The sequence below is a fragment of the Pangasianodon hypophthalmus genome, chromosome 10 (genome assembly GCF_027358585.1).
Source record: "Pangasianodon hypophthalmus isolate fPanHyp1 chromosome 10, fPanHyp1.pri, whole genome shotgun sequence".
NCBI classification, from domain to species: Eukaryota; Metazoa; Chordata; class Actinopteri; order Siluriformes; family Pangasiidae; genus Pangasianodon; species Pangasianodon hypophthalmus.
In genome coordinates, this window is record NC_069719.1 from 10,418,524 (window position 1) to 10,431,087 (window position 12,564).

The 12,564-nt window shown below is 39.6% G+C and overlaps 1 protein-coding gene and 2 non-coding genes across 5 annotated transcripts in view; all 3 read right to left on the reverse strand.

Annotated features, from left to right (window-relative positions):
* Nucleotides 1-10,458, reverse strand: part of ttll5 (tubulin tyrosine ligase-like family, member 5) — an 81,693-nt gene extending 71,235 nt beyond the window's left edge. For 2 of the 3 annotated variants that reach the window (XM_026934367.3, XM_026934366.3), the window contains exons 1-7: nt 10,274-10,458; nt 9,111-9,250; nt 7,171-7,277; nt 6,848-6,930; nt 5,884-5,990; nt 4,254-4,384; nt 4,020-4,102 (exon numbers count right to left, since the gene is read on the reverse strand). In XM_026934367.3, the coding sequence (XP_026790168.3) occupies nt 4,020-4,102; nt 4,254-4,384; nt 5,884-5,990; nt 6,848-6,930; nt 7,171-7,277; nt 9,111-9,169 (570 nt within the window). In that variant the 5' untranslated portion in view covers nt 9,170-9,250; nt 10,274-10,458. The remainder of the gene's footprint in view (nt 1-4,019; nt 4,103-4,253; nt 4,385-5,883; nt 5,991-6,847; nt 6,931-7,170; nt 7,278-9,110; nt 9,251-10,273) is intronic. The other variant, XM_026934365.3, reaches the window with a different exon arrangement.
* Nucleotides 10,459-10,761: 303 nt separating this feature from the next.
* trnal-aag (transfer RNA leucine (anticodon AAG)) lies at nt 10,762-10,843 on the reverse strand. The gene has a single exon. It is a non-coding gene; the product is annotated as a tRNA-Leu (tRNA).
* Nucleotides 10,844-12,183: 1,340 nt separating this feature from the next.
* On the reverse strand, nt 12,184-12,265 carry trnal-aag (transfer RNA leucine (anticodon AAG)). Its single transcript has one exon. It is a non-coding gene; the product is annotated as a tRNA-Leu (tRNA).
* Between the last annotated feature and the right edge of the window lie 299 nt (nt 12,266-12,564).

The following is a 12,564-nucleotide window of genomic DNA, read 5'->3' on the forward strand; positions in this document are numbered from 1 at the left end:
TTGGACAACTGACTAACAAGAAGTTAACTGACCAGTTGCGGTCCATTCCCTCATTACTTCAAGACAAATGAAGCAGATAAAAGGTCTGGAGTTGATATCAGGTATTGAGTTGGCATTTGGCAGCTGTTCGACTGGAGCTACCAATATGAAGTCCAAGGAGTTCTAAATGCAAGTGAAGGAGGCCATCATTAGGCTGAAAAAAACAACACAAATCTATCAGAGAGATAGCAAAAACCTTAGGGGTGGCCAAATCAACAGTTGGGTACATTCTTAAAAAGAAGGAAAGCACTGGTGAGCTCAACAACATCGAAAGGCCTGGAAGACCACGGAAGACAACTAAAGTGGATGATCGCAGAATCCTTTCCTTGGTGAAGAAAAACCCCTTCACAAACCCCTTCTGGCACAAAGATGCCAGAAAACATCTAAAAAAGCCTCACATGTTCTGGAATAAGATTCTTTGGACTGATGAAACCAAGATTACCTTGTACCACATTAATGGGAAGAGAAAAGTATGGTGAAAGAAAGGAACAGCTCATGATCCAAAGTATACCACATCGTGTGTCAAACATGGTGGAGGCAGTGTTACGGCATGGGCATGTATGGCTGCCAATGGAACGGGTTCACTGGTGTTTATTGATGATGTGACTGCTGACAGAAGTAGCAAGATGAATTCTGAGGTGTATAGGGATATACTCTCTGCTCACATTCAGCCAAATGCTACAAAACTGATAGGACGCTGCTTCACAGTGCAGGTGAATAATGACCCTAAACATACTGCGAAAGCACCTCAAGACTTTTTGAAGGCAAAGAAATGGAATATTCTTCAATGGCCAAGTCAGTCGCCTGATCTCAACCCAACAGAGCATGCTTTTCACTTACTGAAGACAAGACTGAAGGCAGAAAGACCCACAAACAAGCAGCAACCGAAGGTGGCTGCAGTGAAGGCCTGGCAAAGCATCTCCAGGGAAGAAACTCAGAATTTGAGTTTTGAGAACATGGGCTCCAGACTTCAGGCAGTCACTGACTGCAAAGGATTTTCACCCAAGTATTAAAATAATGGTTATATTTACAATTATGTCACTTTGTTCAAATACCTTTGAGCCCCTGAAAATGGGGGTACTTTGTTGAAAATGGCTGTAATTCCTAAATGGTAAATGCCATATTTTTGTGGAAACTCTTAAAATAAACCTGAAAGTCTACACTTTGATCACATCTTGATTGTGGTGGTGTATAAAGTATGTATAAAGTATAAAATCACAAAAACTCTCTATCACTGTCCAAATACTTCCAGACCTGACTGTGTATATAAATTATATATATATATATATATATATATATATATATATATATATTGGATAGATAGATAGATAGATAGATATACAGATATATACACACACACAAACACACAGACAGGTCCATAAGTATTTGGACAGTGACACAATTTTCGCAATTTTGCCTCTGTACATCACCACAATCAATTTGAAATGAAGCAATTAAGATGTGATTGAAGTGTAGACTTTCAGCTTTAATTCAAGGGATTTATCAAAAATATTGCATTAACCGTTTAGAAATTACAGGCTTAAAAGTAATTGGACAAACTAACGATCCTAAATACTAGGATTATTTTTAATACTTGGATGCAAATCCTTTGCCTGAAATCTGGAACCCACGGACATCACCAAATCCTGAGTTTTGCAGCATTTGACTGAATCTGAGCAGAAAGTATAGCTCTATACACTTCAGAATTCATCCTGCTACTTCTGTCAGCAGTCACATCATCAATAAACACTAGTGACCCCATTCCACTAGCAACCATATATGCCCATGCCATAACACTGCCTCCACATGTTTGACAGATGATGTGGTATGATTTGGATCGTGAGCCCTTCCTTTCCTTCTCCATACTCTTCTCTTCCCATTATTCTAGTACAAGGTAATCTTGTTCCAGAACTGGTTAGAATTTTATTAGGGTTTTTTTTTTTTTAAAAATCTAATCTGGCCTTTCCATTCTTCAGTGTTACCAGTGGTTTGCATCTTGAGGTAAACCCTCTGTATTTACATTCATAAAGGCGTCTCTTGATTGTAGACTTTGACAATGATATGTCTACCTCCTCCAGAGTGTTCCTGACTTGGCTAGATGTTGTGAAGGGGTTCTTCTTCAACAAAGAAAGAATTCTGCATTCATCAACTTTAGTTGTCCTCCGTGGTCTTCCAGGCCTTTTGGTGATGCTGAGCTCACCAGTGCATTTCTTCTTTATAAGAATGTACCAAATTGTTGATTTGGCCACTCCTAAAGTTTTTGCTCTCTCTCTGATAGATCTGTTTTGTTTTTTCAGCCTAATGATGGCCTCTTTCACACACCTCTTTGGATTGCATATTGACATGCATTGCATGAACAGCTACCAAATGCATATTCAACGCTTGGAATCAACTCCAGACCATTTACCTTCTTAATATGACATGAAATAATGAGCAAACAGGCCACACCTGGCCATGAAACTGCTTACCAGTCAATTGTCCAATTGCGTTTCAAATCCATCGTGGTGGTGTACAAAGGCAAATTTATGAAAATTGTTGAAATGAAAATTGTGCAAATACTTATGTACTTGACTGCACACACCACACACACATATACATACATCAATCACAATTTCCCCAATATCTCAGATAATTTATCACAATATCGATATTTATGGATATATCACCCAGCACTACTGCAGAATATACAGATACTGTAAATCAATTCGATGTAGTTTTTGAATAATTTGTTCTGAAATTATTACTGTTGCCATGTAGCCATGACTTAACAGTAGTCACTGGCACTAATTTTATTTTCAAATAATTATAAGACCTATGTTCAATTATAATCAATGCCACTAATCTTTATATTAAGTATAGAAAAATGAAAACTAATATAAATACACTTCTTATGAATCACCTTCAGGTGCAAAAGATAATCAATGTTATTCACTTCACCTGTCAGTGGTTTCAATGTGTTTTTTTTTTTATATGCATAGCTTATAAAACCTATTGAAGACTGCCTGTGGTGAACTGCTATCCCAACCAGGGTGTTTTCCCCATCTCATATCCAGTGTTCCCGGATCCACTTTAACCCACACCAGAACAAAGTGCTTACTGAAGACATATGAATGAATAAATGCTTAAAAGAATGAATATATGAATGAATGAATGAATGAATATATAAAAATGAATGTATGGCTTTCTGCATTTTATAAAACGTGTACAGATAATGGCAGATCTGCCATTGTGGAATAATAGAATCATGCTACACAGTGCTGAACAGGAGAGCATCAGCGTACAGAGTATTTAACCACTTTCTAATGATCATCACCATTAACATTATTTGTAAAGCTTTAGATTTCATAATTTGTTGTAGGCCTATTTAAAATCTACGATTCAAAATCGTCATCATTTTTTTTCTCTTTCAGGCGAAAACAGAATGAGTCGTTTTGACCATTTCCCTAATAAATACACACAGTAAAACGATGTTAAATGTATACAAATATTAGCTAAATCGTACATACACTGATAGATTCATATGAATGAAGTCAAAATATTATCCATTTACCATGACAGAAAGCGAGAATGCAAAAGATGGGGGAAGGGGGCGGGGCTTCCAGGAACTATTTGTTAATATTCAAAACACCAGCGCAGATCATTCCAGAATCACATGTTGGTTGCCTCATCTCTCATTTTATTTGGGGAGAAAGACTGCTCTTTTGCTGTACTTTTGAATGATTCGAGCCAATCACGTAGGACTTGTTTCTTTACCGTGTCATGCCTCATTCTCTTTCCACAGAATTGAGAAAGTCTCAATTCAAATGTTACTTGTCATGCTGTCGCTGGCTGCTGAAATCCTGGCTCTGTGTGCACATGTACATTGAAAACAAATAGTCGCCTGTCACTTTCTTGCTTGCTAGTGTGAGCTTAGGGAAAGTCCCCTGCAGCTGCATCAAGAACTTAAATACTACTAACTCCAGCAGAATTCATGGACTTACACTGCTGACCAGGTAGATGCCTCTGCCTCTGGAAGATGCAACAGGTTTGATAATCCATGGACCCTTGTCCTTACAAAAGGCATCTACAGTTCAAACAAGGGAACAGAGGAGGAGATTAAACTGCAGTGGAAGAGCAGATGAGTACAGAGCTTTCAAGCTCTATTTTGTTTACATTAAGCATTTGTAAAAAATTAAACAGCTTAGCGTAGCTTAAAAAAAAAGAGTTACACTCACTGCAAAATTCCTGATATTCAGCAGGAAGAACAAAGGTCTGAGGTACAATGTGAAAGTTTTGAAATCCATGAGCCTGCTGCATCCGCTGAATGTTTTTGTACAGCCGGTCTTTCCGTGTCAGCTCATTTGACCTGGAAATAAATAATCATAAGAGTGTTTCAAAACAAATCATCTGAAGAACACATACTAGAGCGGAAGATTAGTACTCATCATCCCTGTGCCAAAGAAGTCTCCAGTTACATGGCTCAATGACTACTGCCACATTGCATTCACCCCAATCGTTATGAAATGCTTCAAGCGGCTGGTCATAGCCCAAATTCAGGCCTCCATTCCAACTGCACTGGACTCTCACCATTATGCTTACTGGCAAAATCGCTCCAACACAGATGCCATATATTTTGCCATCCACCTAGCCTTATCCCACATGGACAACAAGGACACTTATGTTAGAATCCTGTTCATTGCCTTAGCTCAGCATTTAACACCATCAAAGCTCAGACACTGATCCACAAACTCCACTCACTCAGATTAAGCACTTCAATGTGCAAGTGGATTCTGGACTTCCTGAACAACACGATTCAGACAGTCAGGATCCAACACAGATCATATTGCCCCATCACCCTGAACACTGGAACCCCCCAGGGCTGTGTACTGAGTCCTCTCCTGTACACACTGTTCACCCACAACTGTCACTAAACACCACAGAAACCACATCATCAAGTTTGCTGATGACAACACTGTTATAAGGCTCATCACCAACAAGAATGAGACAGTCTAAAGAATGGAGGTGAGGCAGCTGGAGTCCTGGTGCAAGGACAACAATCTCTCTCTCTCTGAACGTCAGCAAGACAAAAGAGATGACTGTGAACTTCAGAAGAACGCAGGCACCTCACTCCCTCCTGCACATCAGCGGTACTACAATGGAAACAGTGCACAGCTTCAAGTTCCTGGGTGTACACATCACCGACAACCTCTCATGGTCCCTGAACACTTCCTCCTTAGAGAAGAAAGCTGAACAATGCCTCTACTTCCTAAGGAGACTGAAGAAAACCAGCATGCGGACACCCATTCTCAACTCTTTCTACAAAAGCATCATAGAGAGCATCCTGACCTGCAGAATCACTGTCTGGTATGGAAACATCTCCACCATAGACAGGAAAGCACTGCAGCGGGTGGTGAAGACAGCCCAGAGCATTACTAGGTCAGGTCTTCCTGCCATTGAGGACATTCACATATGAGGAAGGACTGCAACATCAGGAAGGATCCCTCTTACCCCTCACATGGACAGTTCAAACCTCTCCCATCTGGATGCAGGCTATAGAGGATCCGAGCCAAATCCTCCAGATTTCTGAACAATTTCTTCACGCAGGCAGTCAGATTGCTGACTGAACTTCCATTCTCATCCATTCCACTACCTAATGCACCCAGCCACTTTACACTTCGCTCACTTTATATAAATCAGACATAAATGAACTTATGTATAAAAATGCTTCAGAAACAAAAGACTAAAATTCCTCCTTAACAGATACGCATGGCAGAATAAATACATGACACAAATTAGCCAAAAAAATAAATAAATAAAAATAATAATAATAATAATAGCATTTCATACAGAAATAGACCAGCAAACCTGGGGAAGTGGTTGACTTTCTGGAAATCCTGCAAACTGCGGAGCAGATAAGTCTTAAGGTGGGAGCCTGTCCACATGAGGTTGAAATCATTACTATTTGGATGGACCTAAACATAGATACATGTGTTACATGATGGAAAGAAATGATCGTTAAGCTCAACAATTAACACTTAGGTCAAAGACAGACACTAAAATAAATCTTTAGCTTCTACCAGTCAGTACTTTTACTTTCCCCAACGGAAACAGTGACCTTTCTATAACACAACTCCTCCACTCTTTTGCCTCTCCTCTTACCCTGCCTTTCTCTCCCTCTTTCTTTGAGTCAGATTTGGCACAGCCCTGTGCACTGGCTACGAGAAACCCAGATGTTAGCAATAGAAGTTTATTAAACCTTGGCTGAAGTGCTGCTGTGGTAGACACAAGCCTTGCCTTTGATGATGATTTTAGGGAAAGTCCAGCAGTATTGAAGTGAAATAAAAAGGGCATTAATAGTAAGTGCTCAGATAGCGTGATAATGGTGCAAGCACTCCCTCGTGAATCAGGATTAGCAATTTTGGAGGCCAATCACTTAGGCCATTTCCAAGAGTGCATTCCTAAGCTTTGACATCGACTGTGTCAGTTAGAGAGTTCGAGGCAAACAGAGACTCCTTTACTGTATTCTCTATCAATACATCATGAGAATCTTACATCATGGTGGCTGAATTACCTGTCTAGAACCAGGACTGGTTGAACTGCTTCAAAATAGGACAACAGATTTTCTAGAGGTTTTCAGCTAATACAAAGTTTAAAAAATAAATAAATAAAAGACAGCATAGAAATACGTATTGAAACCTTTATTTTGGAATGTTGAACATGTCCCAAATGTAAAAGTTTATGTTTAGCCATTGACATACTGAATACTGTGTTAGAGGTTAGAACAGGTTTAAATTACTGTAGGTTTAATTTCATGTGTATGATGCTTTACCTCATGGAATCCATGATTCACAAGAATGCTTCGCACGAGTCGACTCTCTGTACGTACAATCTTGAAGGCCAAGTTGTATCTTTCTGCAAAGAAAAGAAAAGTTACATCAAACAGTTTCATGAATCCAAACTTCTCCAAAGTCCTCACCTCTTCAACAGTAATGATCTACAACTTCAACATAACTGAAATGCTAGCATAAACTAAGGCTCAGTATGTAGTCGCCAAAAACGTAATTTGTCACAAAATGATGCGCAAGTCAGTTCCGTCAAGTTTTGATTAGACATATGGGTTTATATCTACGCGTGTCTTAATTGCTTTCGTACCGCCAACGGAACAAATAGTTTCCTCTTTGGATACAATAGCTTCAGCATGGAAGAGTAGAACTGGGATCTTCCTGCTGATCCCACTCCAGGCTATACAGGGATGGCACCTAAGAAAACAGAAAGGAGCAGAAGACAGAAAAAATTGTAATGTTAGTATGTTTTTCAGAGGTCCATCGTGGCGAGCATTTTATAACTTACTGCAATCTTGTCTTTAGTCGTGTCTCTGCATTCTCCCTACACCTGTCTTGCAGCTATTTCTGGAAAGTTGAGGAAACTTATAGTATGTGTCCACTTGTAAATTCGGCATGACTCATCCTGCTCATTTCAAATCAGAGAGCTCTACTTTTCTGTCTGGCAGGAAAAATTCATCAAAGCTCAAATTTATACAAATATGTACCTCCATCAAACTGTGATTAGCCAATCAGACAAGGGCTGTTCAAAAGTTGTTTTTTTTTTTTTTTTTTTTTTTTTTACAATACTTTTCATTTGCTGTAATCAAATCCACTAGAGCGTCAAACAAACACGCTCCAGTTGCCAGTGAGAAAGGTGGTGCAGTGTCATCTGGTTACAAAATTAGCAACTGAGAATGTACAATAATGTAACAGAACTATTACTGTTAGTACAATAAACAACATAGTAATAGAATAGCCAATACTGTATATCAGCTGGTTGGACTAGTATTAGGGAAAGGTTGGTATGCTTTACTGGAAATGACAATGGTGATAAGACCGTAGTAGAAAATTGAGACATGCAAACAGTGGCTCCGTAACAACTTGTCAGGCTTGACACCACCGACATTATAGAAAATCTACATGTACAATGGCAAAGTGATACAGCAGACAATGTTGCTGCTTCACAGCTCTAGAGTCTGGGGCTCAATCCTGAGCTCAGTTTACTGTGTGTGTAAAAATAAAATGGACTGGTGACTATAAATTGTCCCTACATGTGAATGAATGCGAATTTGTGTGATGCCCTGCGATGAACTTGGAATCCTGTCCAGCGTGTATCCTGCCTCATGCCCAGTGTTCCTGGGATAGGCCACCTCAACCCTGACCAGGAATAAGTGGTTACTGAAGATGGATGGATGGATGGATGGATGGATGGATGAACCATTCATCATTGAATGGTTCATGCTCCATGCATCATTCATTCATTCATTCATTCATGAATGAATGATGCATCTCCAGTGGGAGGTTTGTAAACAATGCAAACTAACATGCATTAATATTCCATATTACCTAAGAAGATCTTAAGTTGAATTAGTCACATATTAAAGCAAATATCAAGTACTTGCTTTTAATGTGATACAATATTTAGATATTTTTAATTTTTAATTTATTAATAATTTAAATATAAAAATAATAGTGACTAAAATTGCTTTACTGACAGATTACCCACATTCTCCCCTGAGAATGGTTCTCTAAACAGAGGACTGATCATTGGGATAAATCGTGACTGTAGTATGACCATCTAGCATTTAATCTCCACCCAGAGAGAACCTTGTAATAGTATGGTCATGAAATGGCAAGCTCAGGGCTAATTAATCAAAACTGAGCAGACAGAATCCTCAACCACCACCATTTTTACTTTTATAAAATCCCAAACTAAAAATGAAACAGAAATGAAAACAGAAATCAGCCTTTTAGGAACTGCATCTCAAAATAAAATAATACTAAATAATAAGAAAAAAAAAAGAAATACTAAATAATACTTCGCTTACAGGGTCAACACAACAGATAGCAACACTATTTAAGGCAACTCAATTGCCTATGGAGTTGCTAAATTATCCTTTATGTCACATATAAATCAAGAGACAAGCTAAGAGTATTAATTGTCACATTGCTGGGTTTTTTTTTTTTTGGATTTTTTTTCCTGTCCATGTGGACAAAGGAAGCTTAAGGGCCCATCCTGATGACAGGATGAGCTGCACAGTCACTTACTCTAGCTCTTCTTCTGATGGAGACTGGGAATCCTCTTTATCCTGGCTCACAGCTGGCATTTCCACCACCGAGACAGAGAGGATCTGCAGTATGTCAGCTAAATGAGATTATCTCAGCACACATCTCCAATCTGCAGACACCTAATCAAAAACAAATGCAACTTTAATTAGTGAACTGATTTCTCTTCATCAGGGAAAAGTTATTTTTAATAATGTACAGATACATGTGTTGATGTATATGTTGTCTTGCTAAACAAATGAAAATTTCTTTTCAAGACAAATCTGGCTGTAATCATTGACACCTTTCAGTCACCTATAACCTCATAATGCATATACACTATGTTGTATATATGTACTATACACACTGGATGTACACATTAAAGGTTATATCAGCAGACAGCAATATGTCAAATCAGTGAAGTATAGTTATAGCTAGGTAGGTACCTTATTGTCACTATTACACATTTACAGGTCCCCCTGTGAGATACTGAATGTATAGATGAGCTAACTAATGTTGTACTCCATGACATTTCCGTTATATTTTAGCCAACGATACCTGGTTTAAGTAAATAATACTAGCTAGCTAGGTTGACATTTAGCTATCTCTTTAGCTCATAAGTCAAGAAAAAGCAAACTAGCTACAATGTAACCAGACAGCTAAAGAAATTGCAGGATAAATTAGGGGTGAATTGTAGCTCCAAAGAGTGTGCAAGCTGTTTTACATAATGCTAGTTATTTTTAATAACACACTAGTTCGCTGCACAACTCTGAGCTACTGATCAGAAGGTCGCGGGTTCGAGCCCCAGCACCGCCAAGCTGCCACTGTTGGGTCCTTGCACAAGGCCCTTAACTCTCTCTGCTCCAGCAGTGCTGTATCATGACTGACCCTGTGCTCTGACCCCAGCTTCCTAACAAGCTGGGATATGCGAAGAAAAGAAAGTCACTGTGCTGTAATGTATATGTGACAAAGGCTTCGGCTCGGTTCTTCTTCGAGCAGCCGAGCGTTACGCTGGTTAAAGCTGGATTTAACACCAGTGTTATTAAGATTAGCCAGCTAGCTAAAACATAGTAACCATTTGCCCCCGGAACTTAGCTAGTCATGAACCAACTTCCAGTTTAAAGTAAATATGTTTCCTATGAGTAAATTAATAATTAAAAACATACCTGGTGGTGCGAAAACTAAAAGGATAAACACAGCGAAACTTGACAGGATGAGCGCAGGTGTACTGCTTTTCTTTCCCCTGTGCTGTAACTACAGCAACCAACCGGCAACCATCCCAGTGCGCATGCGCGGTTTAGTGACGTGAAAAAGACAGGGTCAGCCAAAAAAGAAAGCAAGCAAGCAAGAGAAAGAAAGAAAAAAAGACGGGAAAATCAGTTAGAAGAATCCTTGCTATTTGTCACATGAACATTACAGCAGAGTGAATTTCTTTTCTTCGCATATCCCAGCTTGTTAGTAAGTTGGGGTCAGAGCACGGGGTCAGTCATGATACAGCACTCCTGGAGCAGAGAGAGTTAGGGGCCTTGTTGAAGGGTCCCAACAGTGGCAGCTTGGCGGTACAGGGGCTTGAACCCCGACCTCCTGATCAGTAACTCGCAGCCTTAACTTGAGCCCTCGAGAAATGAGGACAACTGTGTACAAAAGTCAGGCTTGGCAGCGGTGGGATTCGAACCCACGCCCCCGAAGAGACTGGACCCTTAATCCAGCGCCTTAGACCGCTCGGCCACGCTACCACTGTGTTAGTTAAACCTACTGTAATTGTACCTGCCCTCTCTGCTCCCTCAGGGTAAATGGATGACCTTAGGAATACCCCACTGGTTAGAAGGTGAGAAGGTCACTATAAGTGCTATCTAGATTATTTATTAGACATATCAGAAGCAGTTTCACTTTCCACTCACTGGTCATTTTGTCAGGTACATCTTCCGTATGCACCTTGTATTGTCATCACTGTTCATCATCAGTGGAAAAGGACCACCACAGGACTATCACTGACTAGATATTATTTGAGTGGTAGATCATTCGCACAGCAGTGGCACTGATTTGTTTACAGCATGGTATGTCTGTGGTACTGGTTGAGTGTATAAGGCATAGCAGCTTTGCTTGAATTTTAAATACTGCAGTTGAAAAGAGTCTGCCAACCAAAAAGAAGGGGTTATGATCTCTGACACTTAGAAGGTGGACCCACTCCAGCACTGCTGGATACGCTTATGAGTGCAACAAAAACACTACCATGCCACTACCATGTCAGTGACAATGCTGTACTGAGAATGAACCACCACCCAGACAGTATCTAGTCACTGATCATCCTATGCTGGTCCCTTTCTGCTGATGGATGAAGTCAAGGAGATGAATTATCCAGGGAAACAGATAGTCAGTAACTGTACAACTACAACATGTATCTTTATAGAAGGTATCTGATAAAATGGCCAGTTTGGGTAGCTATAAGTTATGGGTGTCTAATAAATTACGAACTAGTTGTGTATTATTCAGATACAGCGTAACATGTGCAAGGAATTTTTTTAGGTTACAAAGTTCCAGTGTATTTCATATTTTCTTAAATGTTTTAGAATTCACTCTGCTTGGGCCAGTAAATGTTTCACCACTCACTGTTTCTGATTTCCAAATTGTACAACAAACAATTTTTACATTTCACATATTTATGAGTATAATGAATTACATGAACTAAACGCAATACATTGTAGGCTGTTTCTTTGTAATGCAACTATTAAACTTCATTTGAAATGGGAGGCTACTGTGTGTGTTAAATTGTTTACTCCACTTAATGTCCACTAGTGTGTGTGTGTGTGGCCTTGACAAAGAGACGAAAACAGGAAGTCAATTAGAAGAAGCAGCCTTTCTATTTGTCACATATACATAACAGCACAGTTGGGGTCAGAAGGGTCAGTCATGATACAGCACTCCTGGAGCAGAGAGGGTTAAGGGCCTTGTTCAAAGGCCCCAAGGGTGGTAGCTTGGCGCTACTGGGGCTTGAACCCTGACCTTCTGATCAGTAACTTGCAGCCTCAACCTGAGCCCTTGAGAAATGAGGACAACTGTATACAAAAATCAGGCTTGGCAGCGGTGGGATTCGAACCCACGCCCCCGAAGAGACTGGAGCCTTAATCCAGCGCCTTAGACCGCTCGGCCACGCTACCACTGTGCAACATTTTAACTAGAAAAGATGAAAAAGCAAGGATAACAAAACGAATAAAACTGTTTATTAAAGAAGTTAATAAAGAACAAAAACCAAGACATATACTGTTGTGTGGCACCATCAACGCTTTATTAGGTAAGCCTGCTGTAATTGTACCTACCTTAGGAATACCCCACTGGTTTAAAGAGAGGAGGGAAAAACCTTAAAATCAATGTTTTATTCATTGTAAATACGTACATTTATGTCCTCAGTCACTACATATACCAAGGCAGGATATATAACTTATAACTTGTAAACTCA